This window comes from Frieseomelitta varia, unplaced genomic scaffold (assembly GCF_011392965.1).
Source record: "Frieseomelitta varia isolate USP_RPSP 00005682 unplaced genomic scaffold, Fvar_1.2 scaffold_65, whole genome shotgun sequence".
Lineage (NCBI taxonomy): Eukaryota > Metazoa > Arthropoda > Insecta > Hymenoptera > Apidae > Frieseomelitta > Frieseomelitta varia.
The window spans coordinates 5,066-26,058 of record NW_025110423.1 but is presented as its reverse complement, the minus strand read 5'-3'; the positions used below and the strand labels follow the sequence as shown (position 1 = coordinate 26,058).

The 20,993-nt window shown below is 40.2% G+C and overlaps 2 protein-coding genes and 1 long non-coding RNA gene across 16 annotated transcripts in view; 2 read left to right on the top strand and 1 right to left on the bottom strand.

Moving 5' to 3' along the window:
• The window catches only part of LOC122534927, an 81,814-nt gene that overhangs the window by 57,355 nt on the left and 3,466 nt on the right, over positions 1-20,993 (bottom strand). For 10 of the 14 annotated variants that reach the window (XM_043666018.1, XM_043666020.1, XM_043666019.1 and 7 more), the window contains exons 2-4: positions 18,000-18,161; positions 11,344-11,866; positions 7,187-10,156 (exon numbers count right to left, since the gene is read on the bottom strand). In XM_043666018.1, the coding sequence (XP_043521953.1) occupies positions 7,187-10,156; positions 11,344-11,866; positions 18,000-18,161 (3,655 nt within the window). The remainder of the gene's footprint in view (positions 1-7,186; positions 10,157-11,343; positions 11,867-17,999; positions 18,162-20,993) is intronic. The other 4 variants (XM_043666026.1, XM_043666011.1, XM_043666015.1 and 1 more) reach the window with 3 other exon arrangements.
• LOC122534929 lies at positions 11,486-13,628 on the top strand. Its single transcript, XR_006308018.1, has 2 exons — positions 11,486-11,597; positions 11,700-13,628. It is a non-coding gene; the product is annotated as an uncharacterized LOC122534929 (long non-coding RNA).
• LOC122534928 (elongation of very long chain fatty acids protein 1-like) lies at positions 19,679-20,899 on the top strand. The gene is made up of 4 exons (XM_043666027.1): positions 19,679-19,830; positions 19,928-20,193; positions 20,311-20,592; positions 20,664-20,899. The coding sequence occupies exons 1-4, from the start codon at positions 19,815-19,817 to the stop codon at positions 20,781-20,783; spliced, it is 684 nt and encodes a 227-aa protein (XP_043521962.1). The 5' UTR covers positions 19,679-19,814; the 3' UTR covers positions 20,784-20,899.

Here is a 20,993-nt window from a genome sequence, read left to right as displayed (position 1 = left end):
CGTTTTCGAAATCCTCGCGCTGTTTCGAACGCTGGAAATACGCTGCGAGAAAACGCTGTGAAACGCGTGTAAAATTCGTAAGATAATTTACAGAAAGATCAACGACGCTGACGTAGGAAATATTTCGAAACATTTCGTGTAAATTACTTTCGTTCTAGCCGCTTGCAAAATTACTCTAGTTTGTATTCCTGATCACGTGGAGGAGGGGAAAAGACTGAAGAAGAAGCAGCAAGACAATACCAAAGAAGAAGCAATGGTAGAAGACAGTAGAAAGGTTTTTTTCACTTTTACTTATAGTTCTTACAAGAGGATGAGCAAAAGACAAATTAGATCCATAAGACGTAGACACTAAGGATTAGCTATAGAAGTAGAAAATAAAAAAGACGTAAACTCATTGTAAACCGGAAGCCATCTTAAGCCGCCTAGGCAAGGATTACATATAAATAATAAAATAACAACATTCCTGATCACGTTATAATATAATAAAAATGTTAACAAATAAATATGAAAATTGATTAAATGAATTAAATTTTTTAATTTTTCGTCTTATCATTGCTTGATAAAAGTAATAAAAATAAAATAAAAATTGGTACAATTAATGTGATTACTCCTAACGAATATTCTGGAGTGTAGAGTACACGTGAGAAAGCGTGTATATAAACTAGAGTTATATTTTTAGAGAAACATAAAGATACGATTCGATATTGCGCAATGAGTTCTCCAAAAAGCATTAAAAATAGTTTTCTCCATTCGTATTTGGTCGGTTGAAACATGTAATATTTCGTTGTAGCTAATATTAACTATTACTCACAAGAGTAATACTCATTATTGTTGTAGAATAATTATTCATTATTTGCTGTCTTTATTCACATTATACGGAATTAGCATTTACATCTATTATTACTTCATTAGAAATATTACTGATATTAGCAATTACTCATGTCGAAGCTATAAAGATCCTGTCATCTATAATTATTAGCAATTCAAAGTATGTAATGTAACAGTATACTATTAACCAACGTTTGATCGCAGTGAAAACAGAAAATGAACGAACCAGCCAACGAACTCCACTTCACATTCTCTGAATTTCTTTTCTAACTACGTGAACTTTCTCATGTAAATTCATTCTTTTGCAATTACGTTCTACACGTAAAATAATACCTCGATAGTTGCTAAGATTTTCTATTTCAACGTCAAACACTGACCATCTATTTTTGACTCTGTCATACCTACTGGGTTGGATAAACGTCTCGCGAACCTCTTGCTATATTTTGAAAATCATATCATTCGAAGCTGAGAAAATCGACAAATATCAATACTACGAACACCGAGAATGAAGATCCAAGACATTAATAGAACGAATTAACATTTGTCCTTCCACTTCATGATTTCCATTCTTGTAGAGTTCGCATCGCGCGAACGATCACGATCGCTCGAATCGAGCTATCTTCTCGAGAGAGAGAGAGAGAGAGAGAGAGAGAGAGAGAGAGAGAGAGAGAGAGAGAGAGATAGAGAGAGAGAAGAAGAAGCGAATTATATTTCTGCTCCCCAAACGATGCCATGAACTCGAGCCATGCGCTCGCCGACGAACCTATGGTTAAATATACACCTATATGCATGTAGGTGTACCAGCCCGAGGGGTCTTATTAATCTTATTTCATTCCAACGCCAGTCCGGAAGTCGTTTGAGGTGGTCCGAGCGCGATGCCTAGTCGTTTGCTTGCGGAATTCTCGCCAACCTTTTCTTTCTTCTTTTGCTTCTCTTCCCCATTCGTTATGTAAAGGGGCATTGACAACCTTTCTGCCATTTATCCCGTTTCCTTTATCGCTTATGTTTCTCTAGAATCCTTGTTCGCGCCTCGAATTGAACTTCTTTTCTGTTTCTTCTTTTTTTTTTTTAAGTTACTCCAAAAAACAGTGAAACTTCTCTCAAGTCAACACGAAGCTCTCATTCGTCAAAGAAATCAAAATTACAGAGAAAAAAATTGGATTTAAAGCGCGGCTTCTGTTTCTCGTTATATAATGTTCGCAGCCGCTGGTACGAAACATGCATATAATAGGTAATTCAATATCTGTACGAGGAATTGCCTACTTCCTGTTGCAACGGGCAGCTTTAATCTTATTTTCTCGAGCTTAAATTGAAATTATCGACGACTGTCCTTCGTCCTAACCAATACCGCACTGTCTTACTGACATTGTATTCAAATGAACCAAATGGCAACTGGCAATTAAATTTAGAAAACTTTCACCTCTTGCGAAAGGATGTTTACTTTTGGATATTACACTTTTTAACAAGTTTACTAAGAAACTGTATGTTTTGTGAGAGAAATATTTCCATATGCGTCGATCTGGTACCTAACTAACGCACACGAACCGGCTAAGCCAAATAAAATATTAAATTATTACACACGTTGATTTGTTTTCTTATTATTACTAAGAAATATCTTCATTTTCTTTTATATATTACTAAAAAAAACACATCCAGGAAATTGTGTTTTGCGAGAAGACTAATATTAATCTAACCTAAAGTGCAAATTATTAAAATAAAATAGTTGTTACAAATAGAGTATTGAATTATTACAAATGTCGACACGATTTTTGTTCCCTTTTTTATTTCTTTTCAATTGACACCAAAAACAGCACGGCCAATTAAATTATTAAATTATTACAAATATTGACTTTCATTTCCTTTCGTATGTTACTATAAGAAACATTTCCAAGAAATTATGTGTTCTGTGAGAAAAATATTTCATCTGCGCCAAGCTGGTACCTAACTAATACACACTGGATCAACTAAGTTAAATAAAATATTAAATTATTATATTGACTCGATTTTCATTTCCTTTTATTTCTTTTTAATTAGACAGAAAAACTTAGGCAAACTAGGTTAATTGTGTTTAATACAATAGAATTTTTATACAATAACAACAGAAACGTAGAAACTCTGAAAAATCGATTCATTCGATCCACCAAGGTATCCCGAATCATCGGTACGCAATTTCAACATTACACAACGTAACACCGGTGGTATCGAGTTTACTTCATCGCCAGCACATAGCAGACAGCGACACGTCACGATTATTTAACAGCTCGATAAAGTCTAGGAGTTGAAGTCACACCTCGAAATATACGAGCACGTTTCAAGGAAAACTCTCGAGGAAATTCTCGAAAGAAGACTCACTCGCTGCTGGCTACTGCTGGAACACGGCCTATTTTCCCAAATTTCATCCGCGACGTTTTCGTGAATTTCGAACACGCCGATTCTTAAATTACAATTTCCAACAACACATACGATTTTTAAATTATAATTTCCAACAATACATCACGCGAGTAAACAGCTGCCGTTCGTTTAGCTAAAATAATTTGAAAATTTTATAGAAAATTGTCGAAAATAATGTTTGAGATGCATTTAACCTCTTGCGCTGGAATATTTTCTTCCAAAAATGTCATATTTTCTCAGCTTTAAGTATATTTGAGTAAAACAAAATAGGCAAGACGAATAATAAATTTATTACTTGTACTAATAATTTCTATCCAGTGATATACCGACGAGTTCGAAAAAAAAGCAACGAATTATTGTATACGGCTTGGTCACTCGTTATGGTCCGCAGTCAGTTGGTTAAACCTCTTGCGCTCGAATGACGCGCCACGTACGTCGAGAATTTTTGTTCCAAAATTGTAATATTCTCTCAGTTTTAAGTATATTTGAGTAAAACAAAATAGGCAGGACGAATAATAAATTTATCGCTTGTCAGTAATTTCTATCCAGTGATGTGATACCGACGAGTTCAGAAGAAAAAGAAAGCGACAAATTATTGTATACGGTTCGGTCACTCGTTATGGTCCGCAATCAATTGCCAGCGCAAGGGGTTAACCTCCAAAATTGTAATATTTTCTCAGTTTCAAGTATATTTAAGTATAACCCAGGCAAAGCAAATAATAAATTTATTGCTTCTCGATAATTTCTATCCAGTGATATCATGCCGACGAGCTTGAAAAGAAAGCGACGAATTGTTTTATACGATTTGGTCACTCGTTATGGTCCGCAGGTCAGTTGCCAGCGCCAAATGGTTAATACGGGAGAGGAGATTTTTACTATGGCGTACAAGAGGAACGCACGCGAGAGAGCTGATTCGGCGAAATTTTACGCGATAAAACGAATGTTCGTAAAAACTAAGCAAGAGGGATTGGTTACGCCTGTCGTTCCGAGAAAGTCGTTGGTACGACGGATGGGGATCGGAGCAAAAACCAACTATGTAGATGGAGAACACCACCGCGCAAGTCCTTTCGAACGATTTCTTTCTTGTAATTTCTTTGGCCGAGGCGAATCGACACCGAGGCGGACAAGGCGCTCGTGCGATCGTCCAACTACGAAGGAAATGAATCGTTAACGAGTAAGGGTCCCGATGGAGATTAACGTTAATTGCCGGAGATGTCAAATCGAACCTTCGCGATGATCCACCACAAAGTGTGTAACATGCAGGGAAGAATAAATTTTCGCATTTGTCTTTGCGAAATATTTCTACAAAAGCGAAAGATTCGTTACAAATGTACGTACATAACGAGTTTTACAACCATAAGCTTGATATTCATATATACTGGATATTGTGTCTTTATTGCGACATCAGACGACAACAGAGTTAATAAACACTGCCTGCTTTCAAACGTTAGATACGTTATGATCTAATCGAGCCCACGTGATTCACAATACATCCATCAGACAGCAATCGTTATCGGCAAGCCTGTGTTTCTGACACTTCGTAGACACCCCTTGGAATATTCAATTCGACGATTAAACGTTAACATTTAACGCTCTTTCTTTGCCTACGTGTACTTCTTTTATTTTTATTTTATTTGTTTATCGTTTTTAATGCACCATTATATTGATATCAAGCAATGTATTTATAATTATTGCTGGCTAAAATATTGAAATGAAATGAAATTTGTCATTCTCCTAATAAACGTAATATGTAAGTGTCCTAATTCTTACATTTTACATTATAATTCTACGTAGCACATAATTCTTATATTTGCTTGCATAGTTTTGTATACAGAATTCTTTTATTTTCATAGTTAAATAGCTCCGGAATATTATACTCTTCTAACAGAGAAGAACGATAATTGAGACGTTGCAACGTTTGCAATTACCACGTCAAACAGTATCAAACAGTATCAAAGGGTATCAAACAATTTATGAATTCGTACTTCGGTTCTACTATATCATTATAATGATATCAAGCAATGTATTTATAATTGTTGCTGGCTAAAATATTGAAATAAAATGAAATTTGTCATTCTCCCAATGAACGTAATATGTAAGTGTCCTAATTCTTGCAGTTAGCATTATAATTCTACGTAGCATATAATTTTTATATTTGCTTGCATAGTTTTGTATACAGAATTCTTTTATTTTTATAGTTAAATAGCTGCGGAATACCAATATTATTATATTCCTCTAACACAGAAGAATGATAATTGAGACGTTGCAACGTTTGGAATTACCACGTCAAATAGTAAAACAATTTATGAATTCGTACTCCGGTCCTACTGCACCATTATATTGATATCAAGCAATGTATTTATAATTATTGCTGGCTAAAACATTGAAATGAAACGAAATTTGTCATTCTCCCAATAAACGTAATATGTAAGTGTCCCAATTCTTACAGTTAGTAATGTGTTCTAATTCTTATAATTTTATATTTGCTTGTATAGTTTTGTATACAGAATTCTTTTATTTTTATAGTTAAATAGCTCCGGAATATTATACTCTTCTAACAGAGAAGAACGATAATCGAGACGTTGCAACGTTTGCAATTACCACGTCAAACAGTAACAAACAATTCATGGAAAAATTACTTTCGACGACTCTGAATGAACTGTCCTGTATTTCCCCAACGCAACCCGTATTCGTGTCCCACGGATCGTCGAGACGTTCCCGATCCCCTGTCACGCCGATCCTCGGTCGAGTTTCCGAAGGGGGAAACGCTTCGTTGGAAGAAGAGGGATATGATAAAGGTTAAACGACGCCCGTTTACTGTTACAGAATGCAATTGGGTCGAATTACGTGAAAACGGCACGGAACGGGGTGAGAGTGAAATTCAATTAAGAAGAAGCGGACTCTGGTTCCTCCGCTAGCGTGGCTGCGCGCTAGTAGGGGAGAAGCAACGAATCCGCAGGGGCCGACGATCGGAATGTGTTATAGGTACATACATACATACGCGCGCGAAACGAGAGTGAAATCCTATCGATCGGATAACGAACGTGAAGCCCCGATCAGAGGGAAGGAATTAGAGGCGACACATAAACGCGAGTGGACAGTCGACGAACACCGGCGAATAAATGGCACGAGGATTTAACGTGCCGAGACGGGCGAAGAAGATCGGGAAGAGAGTGGGTGGGCGCGTTACTCTGGTAGCTGTTCATTGACTCTGGCCGCCATTACGAAAACTTCTCTTCGTCGGCTACCGCTGACCTCGTTGATGTCACTCGCTCTCGCGAGGGAAAACGCGTTGCGGGAAACGAATCCTGCGTGTATCGTTTATATAAGTCGTTGTGGAAAAATCAACGTGTATCAATTTTTCCGTGTATTAATTTTGGTACTGTAATAAAATAGAAACGTCGAGCGAGCCTGACGTCTGTTCAGGCACAAATGAAAGGCGTGTACCGAAAGGCATATGTACACATACATACGTTAGATTCCTTTCATAATCCGCTAATTATGTAAGATATATATCACAAGCTTTCGAATAACGTTCGCGGGATTTTGCACTGGAACCTTACATATTCGGCTACAGGCTACGAATATATAAGGTTCGCGAGCGGTGTGTTTGTTATTGTTGGAACGTGCGACGTATTCGTTCGTTGTCTACCCGTACGTACCAAGAACGTTAAATAAACGACAGTGTTCAGAATCCAAAACGGTGCCGACATATATTTTCTACCAGCGTGAAAGATAAATGTTTACGTGTAGAAGCCGTAGAAGGCAGCACGAACCGTGATTCACGCTGTCTCTATACGTGCCGGCGCGAAACCGTGTAAACAATTACTTTAGGTCAAAGTCAACGCGATCAACGTGCGATATTCGATGGAAACGGAAAGAAAACGGGAACAAAGAGCGTTCTTCCACGATCGACGGCGATAAAATTACGGCCTTTAATATAATGAAAAGTCGGTGGAACACTAACCTTATAATGGAGGAGCTCGGTTGAACGGTTCTGTCATTGCCAGTGTCTATTCTGCGCTCCGCGGCGGCGTTCTGCTCCTGCCTCTGCCTCTCCTCTTCGGGAGGATGCAACGGAATGATGATGTAGTCCGGCTCCTTTTTAACCTTCTGCTCGGTCACCTTGGCGCGGTTCACTTGGCCGATCGTGTCACTCTTTTTCTGCACCTCGGACCGCGGCACTTTCGACCTACCACTGAACCGAAGCCGCGAGAATCGTTGGAGAAATCCACCGAGTCCACCCTTTTTCCGTTCCTCCTTCACGGTGGTCGCGGACGACGCGTCAACGACCATGTTCCGCTGGAATCTCGCGGCGGATGGCTCGTTCTTGGATCCCTTCACGGGCGCCGCGACGAACGGCCGTGGTTTCGTTGTGGTCGTTGTGGCCGACATAGTCGCGTGGCCGTCGTGTTTGTCGTCTACCCTAACCGGCGCAGTTGTTGTTGCCGCCGCGTTCTCCTCGTGACGTTTGTCGCGATCACCGCGATGATTCGTATCAACTGCCACGGCCACCGCTGGATTCCCACTCCGTTCACTGGGTTCCAGGCCGTCGCTGTTGCTGCTACCGCCGAGTGGGGGGCAACGAACACCGTGGACAGTATGTCCCCTCGCTGCTTCCGTTGCCGCCTCCTCCTTCTCCCTTCTTGGCTCTTGCTCTCTCTCGTTCTTCTTCTCCTCCTCCTTCTCCTTCTCTTTCTCCTTCGTAACCTTCTCCGCGGAAGCCTCCTCCTCCGCCTCCTTCTCCTCCTTCTTCTCTGCGGCTTGTTTTTCCACTATGACCCTCCACAGCAGTTCTCCACCGGTTCTATCGTTGCACGCCGACGATCTACCCGATGACGATGACGACGACGACGACGACGACGACGATGATCGAATCGACGAGGAACTTTCGTTTTTCCTACCGTTTCCGTCCATCTCGTGCTCGACCGCGCCACGGTCCTCCTTCTGTCGCTGCAACCGCAAGATTTTTTCCGGATAGAAATCACCGATGAACGACCTCTTCGAGTAGCTCGTCGTCTCGTTCGCTGTGTCCCTCGTGACCGCGACTTTGTGCGAAGCGTTTGAATCAACATTTTTGCATTGCGGGGTTAATGATACCTGAGGCTCCTGGGCGCTTGTTGTTTCTCGTTCGCGTAGTACGCCCCCCTCCAGGCTGGAAGTTCCTATGGGTTTGGTTTCCAAGCAGGGTAAATCTATTTCCTCGTCTACTAAGGCACGGACATTAGAATCGTCTCCATAGGCTGAAAATGGATCCGAGTTTTTTTTTATCTGGCTGAAGAGCGTTTCCTCCTCTTGTTTCTTGAGCCGTTGGCCCAGCTGGTTGATCGGGACCCTGGTGAACGGGGCTATCGAGAACTGCGTCGAAAGATTCTCCGTGGACTTTGAGTATCTCCTGAGGTCCACGTACGGCTCGTTGTAGCTAGGCAGATTCGACGTCGAGCTGCTGCTCATTTGCTGCACCAAGTCGGAAACTCGGAGTCGCGACGATCGCCCGGAGATTGACTCCTCCAGCTCGTCGCAAGCGTCCATTCGTTTGAAAGCACCACGAGAGGATTGGAGAGCCTTGATGTAATCGCACTGTTGCGCCAGCTCGTAACTGGCGTTGTTCAACACCCGTTTACGTCCGCTTCTCAGCGACTTTTCACCACCGCCGTCGTTGCTGACGTTCTTGCGATGTCTGCTCGGCCTGAAGTTTCTCTCGTCGACTTCGAACTGCTGGGCCAGCTCGTAGCTAGCGTTGTTCTTCATTTTCCACGGCCGCTGTCTACCGGACGGAGTTCTCTGGACACCGTAGATACCGCTGCTATTGGAGGTGGCCTCGTCGACCTCGCGCTTCAACTGCTTGATCGCCGCGTCCACCGAGTCGATGTCATTCTCCATGACGATCGCCATGTCGAGCACACAGTTGCCGCGATCTTGCGTCTTCACCGTCGAGATCAGTTGCTTCCTTTCACGCGGCTTTGAACAGTGCTCTCCTACGCACTCCTCGCCCTCCTTTCGCTGCTCTTCCGCTGCTTTCTCGCTCTCCACCATCCTTCCGTCCACCATTCTCTCCGCAAGGTTCTGCGAGGCTTGCGTTCTCACGGAGCTCGTCAACGTGTTCTTCGCCTGTTCCTCGCCTTCCTCCTCCTCGCCGCCGCCGCCGCCGCCGCCACCGCCGTTCTGTCGAATTTCCTCGGCGCTTTCCAGCCGCTTCTTACCCTGAACGACCGAAGCTTCCGCCATTTCGTGGTGCTCGTGCGTCGTACTCACTGGAGAGCGGCGTGTATCATCGTCGTGCGTCGCGTGGACGCCGCAGAGATTCAAATCGACGGGCACGCTGGCGACCCTGGTGTAATTCTCAAACAAACTCGACGTGGAGACGAAGCAGGCGACTCTCGACGACGAGGCGTACGAGGTGAACGAGCGTGGACCGTGTGCGGACTCGTCGACGCTGCTAGGCAGACTGGGCGCGCTTCGAGATTTATCCGTGAATCTAAAATTAAAGCACTCGTCGTTGCTCCACCCTTGACGCTGGTGCTGCTCGTGCTGCTCGTATCCGTGGAGCTGGTGCTGCTGCTGCTGCTGCTGCTGCAACTGATGATGATGGTGGTAATGACGATGATGATCGGCGACCATGTTGTTGCGACCGTGCGCCATACTGCCGGCTATATTTAACTTGGTCTGCAGCAGACGAAACGAACTCGAGACGGCCGCCTGGCCAGACTTCAGGTCCAACAACGTGTCCCTCTTCGATTCGACGCCGATCTCACGCAGGTCGATCGTGTTCCTGTAGTCCAACGACGTCGCGTAGTTGCACGCGGAGTCGCCGAACACCATCAGCCGATCATCCAGCTCGGTCCCGGCTCGACCGTCCTTCATCATACGATCATCCTCCTCGTCGAGATCCTCGTCGTCCTCGTCGTACTCTTCGTCCTCGTGGACGAACTCCCTGCTGCATCGAGTGAAAGAAAACCGTTCCAACTACAGTTAGCAACAGACGTGGCTCGTCTCCCGTGTGTTTCTCGGGGATTTTAGATGCGCTTGCACTATACTACGTGATATGTTAATCCCAACGTATTAATATTCATATCGCATTGTACGTATTAACATTGCACCAAGTGCATCTACGACTATTAATTTGCTACGTACGTCAAGTACGTCAAGGGTTCAACAATAGTTACGCGCAGTTGCATAATCCTGATGAATATTCTGTAGCTGATATCAAGTTCAAGTAAAATCTTTTTTATTCATAAGACAGGAACAATGGAGCCAAGTCACACGTCACTGCGTGTGACGTGTTCATTTACAAATTCGCAAGTTCGAGAACAGTGAAACTTGACTCAAAAGCAGAAGTATAAATGTAACATAAAATATCCAATACGTTGCTCTCGAAATTGAACAGTTACGAAAACGCTATTTTTCACTTGATAGTAGATAAGGATATTTAGAATGAAGCACACACGTGCGTCGGATCTAAAAGCACGAAAAATCGTGGAAGTTTGTTCAAGGTCGCGATTGCGGAAATTTGGCGGTGGAACAAGGGTCGTGTAGCAAGCTCTCGAGAGTCATTGCCAAGAAAAACCTGCGACCTACGATTGTTCGTCTCTCGTGCAAGATTTTGCACGCGTGCAAAAACCCGTGACAATCATAACCTGCGACGATGACTATCTTTTGAAGAGAAACGACTGCAACGGTTTACACATTTTCGCTCGAGCTGCTCTCGACGCGCGTGATAGCGAAAATATCTTCGCGAAGAATAGCATAGAAATCGCAAGTAGAACCTCTGTTATCGAAATATTTATTATTCAAACAGCGCTCTGACGGTTCTAAAACTGCGATCAAAATATTTAAACATCGACTCGAAACTCACGACGCAGAGCAGGCTAATGCAATTTTAATAGAAAGGCGAAGCTCTGTTTATCTATCTCGCGGACGTGGCTCGATAGATTCGATTTATAAAATCAATAGCTATGGAGTCTTCAGATAAACAGAGTTAAATCTCATTCACTCTGGGAGGAAATGATGCAAATACAAGTCATAATTTCCGTTTAATTCGAATAACAGAGGTTCTGCCAGTGACGCAACAGAGGATAAGAAGACCAGCCGCTTGCCAAATGAAATAAACCGCGTGTACGTTACCTTGGACGATGATAGCCATTGTAGACATTGCTACGCGTTCTCGACGCGTAGTCTGTGTTTCGTTTCAGGTACAAAGGTGCGAACCCATTGATGAGATCACCGTGGCCAAACTCTTCCTCCTTTTGACACGTGTCCAGGCTCTCGAAGCTACGGTAAGGCCTGATCCTGGAGAAGTGGTCCACGGTGTTCCCGAAACCGTTCGGCAAGACCTTGTCGTAGTCCTGCTCGAGGCTATCCGGCGACGTGTTCTCAGGGTGAGAGGCGTTCGATCGATTCGGATACTCCAGCGAGTCGAAGCTGTAACTGGACGGCGACAGTGTGGCACAGGTCCTTTCTAAAGATTCGAATTGTAATAGGGAGCTAGACCTTGAAGAGGCGGACGACCTCGATGACCTAGGCGATGCTGGATAGTCGTCGAAGGTCGCCTGATGCTCCCGTTGATCGCCGGTGCCGTTGTACTTTCGACGTCTCTTCTTCGGCACCACGGAGTTGCATTCGCTGCCGCTGCCATCCAGCCTCTCGTCTTTCCAGAAATCACCAACAAACACGAAACGATCAACGATTGGGAAGAAGAGAAAAAAGAAACAGAGAAAAAATATTCATCCGGTACAAAGTTCAATTTGCTACTTTTACCTATTAACGCTGGAACTACTGACGATGATCAAAACACAAAGATCATATCGAGGAGATTTGAGTGCAGAGAAATGAATAGTAAAATGTTTACAATACAGTTTAATCGCGTACTTTGTAAAAATTGCCCAAATCATTGAAAACACAACATTGCAAGTCTGCTTCAGAATTATATTCTGAAAAATTGCAAACTGATCAGTTTGACCACATTTTGGTAGTTCTAGCGTCTTGTATAAGCTATACAAGGATTCGAACTTGCCACATTCAAAAAATAAAAACTACCAAAAATCCAAGCGTCTCGAAACAGTCTGCGAAACAGAAGGGTACAACGGCACACAGTATCGTACACAACACATTCCAAGCTACTAATTACGCTTTCACTCGGAACGTTATTCACCCCACATACGAAAGTCCGTACACGTAATTGCGTCTACTTACGAACGATCGTCAAGAGAGTCACGAAGCCATGCGTAACGTAAATCCGACGTCTCTCGCGAATCTACATTATATTTTATTTCGCGTTCCTCCTCTAAGCCGCTACTTTGTAAAGCTTCGTTCAAATCGAATAAATTACTCGGAACCGTGATCGCCTCGTTTCGGCTAATTTCAGTTTCAACTTGCGTTGCGCAAACAAATTGATTTCCAGGGCAGAAAAGCTACGGCGATAAAAATGCAAATTCAGGGGGTTAGGAGGGAGGCCGATCGAATGGATCACGACGTCGTGAAACGCGTCGTTTGCCGATTAACTGAGCCGTTATCGAAGGGACTCGTGTCGTCGATCACGTGTCCGGCGACGGTCACGAAGCCGACAACCGGTAAGCGACCGTGTAAGCGTCGCTTCCGGTTGAACGAACCACGGCTTCCTGCCCTGTCCGCCGATGGAACGAACGCGACGATTGCCCACCTACTCCCGCCCGAAGACCCAGTTCCGTGACTTGACTTTATAAAACCGGGCCGCGGACTACGGAATTCTCAAACAGCCTCAAACAGCCGACCGATATCGAGTTTCTAGCGCGATAACATTGCCGATAATATTGCAATAATAATTTGAATTGTAACTTTCGAACGTGTTGCAACATGTAGCAAAAATAGCTGTGAGCTTGGTTGTAACAAATGCAATAGGCGTTCCAATAATTTATTTACGTGGGCAAAAATATAAGAAAAAGAATTCATTCGAGGCGTTTATTAGTTACTGACATTTAGGAGTTATTTAGGAGTGAGAGCAAATTATGCCTGGTGTTGGACGAGCTTTTCTACATGGGTGAATGCTGGGTAGCCTAAGCAACGGGGAATGCAGTGGTTCTCAAACGATCGTTTATTTCGTATGTAAAAGGACAGTAAAATCAACTCTATGGAGTTTTCTAAAAAGGGGGTTACAATACCGCAAATTAGTTTGTTAGATATAGCGAAATTTCGAGTCGAACGAAATGCACGTAACGTCCAACAAATTTACGTGTTAAATTCTTGCACATGCGGTTGAATTCTTTCTTCTTTTTTTTGTTTCTTTTAATTTATTATCAGGTCTATGTTTGGCCTATGTGCTGTATAGTCTTACATGCTGTAAGACTTCAATATATGCAAAACATCAAATGGTATACATAAGAAAAGTGACTTGATGTAACAATATATAAAAATACATGGAAAAATAAATAAGAGAAAAACATAACAATGTAAGTAATGAGAAATGTGATGACCATATTGGCTTGTTCTCGAATTCTTCCTTTTCTGTAACGTTTATACTCTCATGTTGTTTTTATATAGCTGTCATATATATGATTTTCAGCGGTTTGATTAAGGAACCTCTTAACAGCTACTTAACCACTTGAGCTGGCAACTGATTGCGGACCATAACGAGTGACCGAACCGTATACAATAACTCGTCGCTTTCTTTTTCTTCTGAACTCGTCAGTATGGTATAACTGGATAGAAATTATCGAGAAGAGTGATAACTTTATTATTTACTTTGCCTGGGTTATACTTAAATATACTTAATACTGAGAAAATGTTGCAATTTTGGGGCAAAAAGTTCTCAAAATGCGTGGTACGTCATTCCAACGCAAGAGGTTAACCACTTGCGCTGACAACTGATTGCGGACCATAACGAGTGACCGAACCGTATACAATAACTCGTCGCTTTTTTTTTCTTCTGAACTCGTCGGTATGGCATCACTGGATAGAAATTATCGAGAAGTGATAAATTTATTATTTGCTTTACCTGGGTTATGGCTTAAATATGCTTAATACTGAGAAAATATTGCAATTTTGAGACGAAAGTTCACGACGTGCGTGGCACGTCATTCAAGCGCAAAAAGTTAATTGCGTATTTCATGTGATTTTTTTTCTTTTTTGATTGATCATGAACTTCGATTTACTTTGAGAGAAGCGACATCTGCAAAGATTTCCAAGAATCCAAGCAGATAAACACTGTGAGTCGCTTTTCGGCGTCCGAACGAATCCCGTTTCATCAACGTCAGCTGACTTGGAATTCTCTGCCGGTCGGTCGGACGGTGGCAATTGAATTTACTCAGCGACGCATTGTCCTGTCCGGTTTATTTTTGCATGATTGCATGCACGTGGAATCCAACGGCTAGTTCATGGTAATCCTATATGAATCACATTGAAGGTGATCTAATATTAGACGCGACGGAAGAGAATCGCGCGTAGAATTGCAGAATGCAATCTTGACACTGAATACGAAAAAGTAAATCTTTATTTGCCCTGGGAGAAAAAGAAACATTCCTCGTTTGAAGAAAAACGATATATTTATTGAAAGCTAAACGAAACTTTCTGTTCGAAGGTTCTATCGATATAGAAGAAAAATCAGTGACATCGAAATGTTAATGTCGTTGTTCGAGTCCAGTCCCGCAACGGAATTTGAATGTAGTTAGCAAGGATGATTAGTAGTTTCACAATGATCCAACAACTTTTAATGAAAACGCTCAACGGTGCTTGTGCGATAGGGATAGCCAGCGAGGATCTTGCAAAGAGAAAAGATTAATTGCCCAAGATACAATTACCTGCGTAATTAGCGTAACAAGTGGTCGCGAAGTTCATTTCGAAGCGAAGACACACGAATCAAAGTCGAATCGTTCGCGTTTCTCTTTCGGTGATTAGCATCGATTGATATTCATAATAATAATATATATATATATATAATTTATATTTATAATATAATTTATATTAATTTATATTTATAACATAATTTGTATTAATTTATATTTATAATATAATTTATACAAATATATTTATACAATTATATATATAATATATATTATATTATAAAAATAAATTATATATTTATATTACGACTCGCGAGACGTTTAAAGACGACCCCTGCTGCGAAAAGTACGTGCGCGAGTTGCACGACGCCTGAGGAATGGCAACCGGGCATACCGACACGTTACGCCGGTCGCATAACCGAAGGAATCTGGTACGTGAACGATCTCAAACAGAGGTTCGAAGCACAATGTAACGTTACTCGACAACAAACAATATCTGAAAAACTGGAAACACCGTGGAACGATATTATTGAAAAGTTACTCTTACTTTTAATTTATTCAATTAACTTTACTAAACTTACTGAACTTTTAATTACTCTTACTTTTAATTTATCGAATTGACGCAGTAATTATTTTCTACCTAGTTTCGAAGCAATCACATACACAAAAAAAAAAAAAAAAGTACAATTAAAAATCTCTTTGATGAGTCTCTGAAGGACACAAGTATTTAAGGTACTTTTTTAGCACTCTGGATATTAATTTTTATTGACTCAACCTGTAGAATTTCTTTCTTCACTAACTAAAAGGAGTTGAGAATTTTGTAAGTATGTATGTAAGTCTGTTACGTCACTTTGATCGTGCAGTTTTTCTACTGTTTACGTTTTTTGTTTTTTTTCCCTTCCTAGCCTTTCGTTCGTTAATATACTTACACTTCTGCTTTTAAATAGCCTCGTTATATCACGTTTAAACGCTGTAATTAACTCTGCCTGTTCTGTCAATGTGTGTGTCAATGACACCGTCTGGTAACCATGGTTATATCATTAAATTCGTGCTAAATTGCATTCCATCGTTGCAATAGAAACAAACTGGCGTGTAATGAATATTATATCCTGAATAACTTCCCGTTAGATTAGAGGCAGAATTTCCTATTTACGCGATGTTCGCTTAGTGAAAAGCGAGGCGACGTGCATTTACAACAATTGTTCGTTATTATACAAGGGAAACGGGTTGTGAGTTACTAGATACAACTGTCTTTTGAATAAGTTACGAACGATTCTCTTCTGAATGAGGCATGATTTCATTATTCGAGAGTCAATGAATCAGAAGATCAAACTGAAAAGAGAAAGTAGACCTCCGGAGAACAATGCTCACCGGCTCAAGTACTGAGTGAGTGATGTGAGAATGAGATTTCATAAGATATACATTCCGAGGCAAAATATCGCTTAACTGACTTTTTAACGTCGTACACGTGTTGCACGCAACAGTATAACGCAGTGCGATGATTGGCAAAACTCGTCATACTGAGGCTCGTTAGAGAACACAGATGAGAATGATACAAAAGATAAAAAATTCGTTTCCTTCATTAGCACAATTTTCGTTTCTTTCTTACAATGTTATCTGCCAGGCACAATACTTCCACTTTTCAGCTACACATTCTTTCACCTGTCGCTATTACTACGTTCCATTTCTCCATCAATCTTCTGGATCTACGCCTAGACCTCCTTTTTCAAACCGCCTCTCCTCAAATGAAAAAATTATCTCGTTCCAACAACCGCAAGACAATGGAATCTTGCTCCCAGGATAGTAAATCTTACTGTATATAGTCCGGACAATAGAGTTTAATTTCGACTCAAACTCAAGGCAAAGTCTAATTCCGATAGCGAGGCGATTCCACTACAAGCGGCTAACATAAGTAAGTTAATTGTGTGCCGAGAACAATTAGAACAATTTATCATATGATAAACCAAGTCAATAACTTCCGTTGTAGTCTAACGACAATGTGACACAATGCACGATAATTCATTATTAAAAATAGCCGAATTCGGCTTGCAAAGAGAATCGTGCGAGCGCAGCTTGGCAATTGGTCGTTGAATAGCGCAAGAATAGATTGTCGCAAGTGCAAGACTAGTATAATTATATAACAATATCAATTATTAATTTGATTATTAAAAAATGTTTCAATTTCAATCGTTTGATTAGTTACTTAGAAAATTCAAAACTGAAAGTAGAACAATTTTTTGGAGCGCGCGGAATATTGATGATCGTGTAAATTTGTGGACGTTAATTGGTAATTGAAAATATTGGAATTTCTTTCTCTGTCGCGAATAACAAAATGGTTGAAAAATCGATAAGTGTTGTTCTAAATGCTAGTAATATTAAATACGCATTATTATACATATATTTGTAAAAGCTCGAGAGTTTGTAATAATATCTTTGTACTTATCTGAATTTCAGAAGAGCAGGTACTTGTCCCACTGAACTGATTTACAAATGGAACAAATGGAAATAGAAAAGTTTGGCAGTTTTAGGTGGTGATTCAAAAATGGTTGTAAATTATCCGTGTAAAAGAGATTTATAGGGCGTACACTATAGTCTGGAATATTTTCAAGTCAAGAAGTCTCTTCCTAGAGTAATTAATCAGTTTCCATTTGATCAAAATTTCAAACACAAAAAAAAAACCACTCTACGTCTCTCATAGTATGACTAAAAACAAAAATTGAGAAAAAACTTTCTGAAAAAAGAAAAAAAGAAATTTCTATCGAAAACGTAGGACAAAATAAATCTAAAGTCTCGTTGGAATTCTGCTGCAAAACATCGTGGCAAGGGTAAGTTTGTTTCAAGTCCATTAAAAGGTAACGAAACGAGTGGCACGCAGCCCACCATGTTTGGACTAGTTGCCAAATTGATATTTGACAAGGTAATCCAACAGTTGTGATATTTTTGGACTTATTGTTAGACAATACGTGGCGTACATGTCAGTCAGGGGAAGATACGTTTAGATACGACAATCGTCTCTAGGTTTCTTACCGGCCAATCTTTGCCTCGCTCTTATGTGTATCACGCTTTCGGTTTCAGAGTCTGAGCCAACCCAATAAGTGGTCCCACTCCGATCGGAATCACTTTGCAGATCGTCGGATGTTTCTTCTAGGATAGTTTCTAGAAAGTCCACTTGCTGCAACAGCACCGTATCTGCAAATCAAAGCGAGATGTGTTTTAATAACAACAAGTGTGGCTTTCACATTAATTGGTCGTGTATAATCTTAATTAGTTTTCACAACACTCCTCGCTGCTCTGAAGAAAATAGACAAGTTCAAAATTATTACGACGAGAGTTATTACTTGAATTTCATAATGGAAAGAATATAAATAGACGTTTCCAGGTTTTGAATATTTTAATTCTCCTGCATTTTTGCAGTTGTTTTTTTTATCCATTTTCTCTAGAGGAAAATATAATAAAATTGCACGATTGCACGATTCTTCCTTTGATTTTTAATCAAGTCTTTTAATGAAAGTATTTTCTTATTCTATTCTTTTCTTATTCTATTCTTATTCTTATTCTCTATTCGTTTTGTCAAAATCAATCAGTTGATTGAAATTAAACGTACTTTCACTTACGCATAATATATTAAGCATAGAAATTAAATCTCTGATCAAGGCTACGATTTCGCTCATGAAATTATGTTTTAATGTCCATGCAATTCGTTCCAGAAACTTCATGGTTATAAGACGATTTCAAGATATTGTGTAATTTAAATTAAGCTATTGTATACATACTATTTCCCACGGCACACGTAAAAGTGTAGAAAATTAATGAATATTAAATAGAATATAAGAAAGAGAGTACGATCATGAATATTTGATTTTTGTCGGTTATTAATTATTAATAACAAAGAATATGACCTGACATTATTTGCTATCATATTATGATATAACGTTTATTTTTCCTTTTTCTGCTTCAATATCATCATTTTTCTCTACCTTTCAATTTATGTAGTCGATCAATATGGCGTTTGAATATTTCCATTGCAATAAATTACAATTATATTCTTGAAATTTTAGCACAATAGCTAATATACAGGTAAAGCAGGTGAAATAAATTCAATTAAACAATTGTGTTATTTAATTTTTCTTCTTCTTTTCTCGTCTATCACCCTTGCCTCCTCCTCCTCTTTATCATCCTCTCCTGCTCTTCCTTTTTTTTATCACCTTCTCATTCTCTTTTCTTTTTTATCACCATCCTTCTTTTTTTTTGTCACCTTCTCCTGCTCTTCCTTTTTTTTTTATCACCCTCTTTTCCTCTTCCCATCTTTATTGCCCTCTGTTCTTCTTCTTTGTTTTATCATCCTTTCCTCCTCTTCTTTTTTTTATCTTCTGCTCCTCTTTCCATCTTTATCCTCTTCTTCTAACCTTCCCTATTTTCTTGCACTATCGATCCCTATATACAAGGTAATCTAAAAAAAAGTTGTACAATTTCATCAGCAGGCATAGCGATCTTTCTCTTTAATTTAAATTTTTATTTTATTTCAGTTCTTGGGAAATGTCTCTTTTCTTCCTCTCCTTCTCAAAAAGAAAAAAAAAAAACGAGAGCTTACGTACAACGTATTGTCACGTAGTTTCTTATACATTCCACGTTAACATGTTAATGTATTTATAAATTCGAGCGAATCACGTTCGATATCGTGAAATATCATCGTTCGGTCTATGTGTGTGTGTGTCTATATAGGAGAGAAAATTTATACACCACGATTTCAATCAAACTCGAACGTTTGTACGATTTGTGTTCCATTCGTGAAATTTCTTATCGCGATCAACGTACATATATCCAATTGTCAAAGAACAGACTATGGAACAGTCGGCAGGTAAGTTAGAAAAATTCTCATCAAATTGAAAGAGTTCATCGTCAAAAGTAAACGTTCTCTCAATAAAACTCATCATAAAAAAATTTCACCGATGCAGGCTCGAGCGGTTGCTTCTTTTTACAAAATCCTGCGATCATCATACTCGTTTTTACGTTTGCATACGTGTACTTTGTTTTGCGATGCGGTCAAAAGTGTATGAGAGATAAGTCGGCATATACTCTCCACACGTTCACCAGATGTTACAACATTTTTCAAATCGTGTCAAATGGATTGTTCGCGTATCATATACTCAAGCACGGACTTCACCAATTCTTGTTACCTGGCTGTGATGTACCCGATTCCAGCGTTCCTCTTTTGGCACAGGTATGATTAAATCGAACATTAATCAAAACGTTGAGACTGAATCAACGCAACGAGATGAACACAAACGTGATACCTGACTTTAATTTCTGTACTTAAACGAATAATCTTTCGTTTCAGACGAAAACCATCGAATGGTGCATATTGTGCTCGAAATTTGTTGATTACATCGAAACGATCATATTGCTGCTCGAAAAGAGGCAACATGAAATCACGTTGTTGCACTTGTATCGCCGTATTTCCGCGCCATGGATAACTTGGTTCACCATGAAGTATTTCATCGTTGGATCGTCCCTGACGTTTACGTTACTCAATTGCTCAGTGCATGCGATGAAGTATACATCCAATCTTCTTTCATCGTTTGAGCCGCTGTCAAACTCGTTGATCACTATCGTAGAAATGGTGAGTAAGAGAACATATTTGTGTATTCCAAATTTTATCGCACTCTCGTACGTTATTATCATATGTTATAGGCGCAGCTGTCTATTTCAATATTGTACGCGCTACAAAGTTTCTTCCTCGGCTGTTCTATATCAGTACTTAGAACCTCTGTAATACTGGCTGACCTATTGATCAACCTCGTTTCTTTGTAACTTTTACAAGTAACTAAAATTATTAACAATTGTAAGTAGACGTTATTCAAGAAATTAAATATCACTGGTGAAATTGACAATTAAAAAATTACCTAGCAAAGCTCTGTCATTCTACATTTGATGAGAGAATAGGATCGCGATACTATTCCTTGTTTTTTCCTTGGTTGTTTTGTACCAACACTTAGAACCTTTACGATACTAGCTGACTTA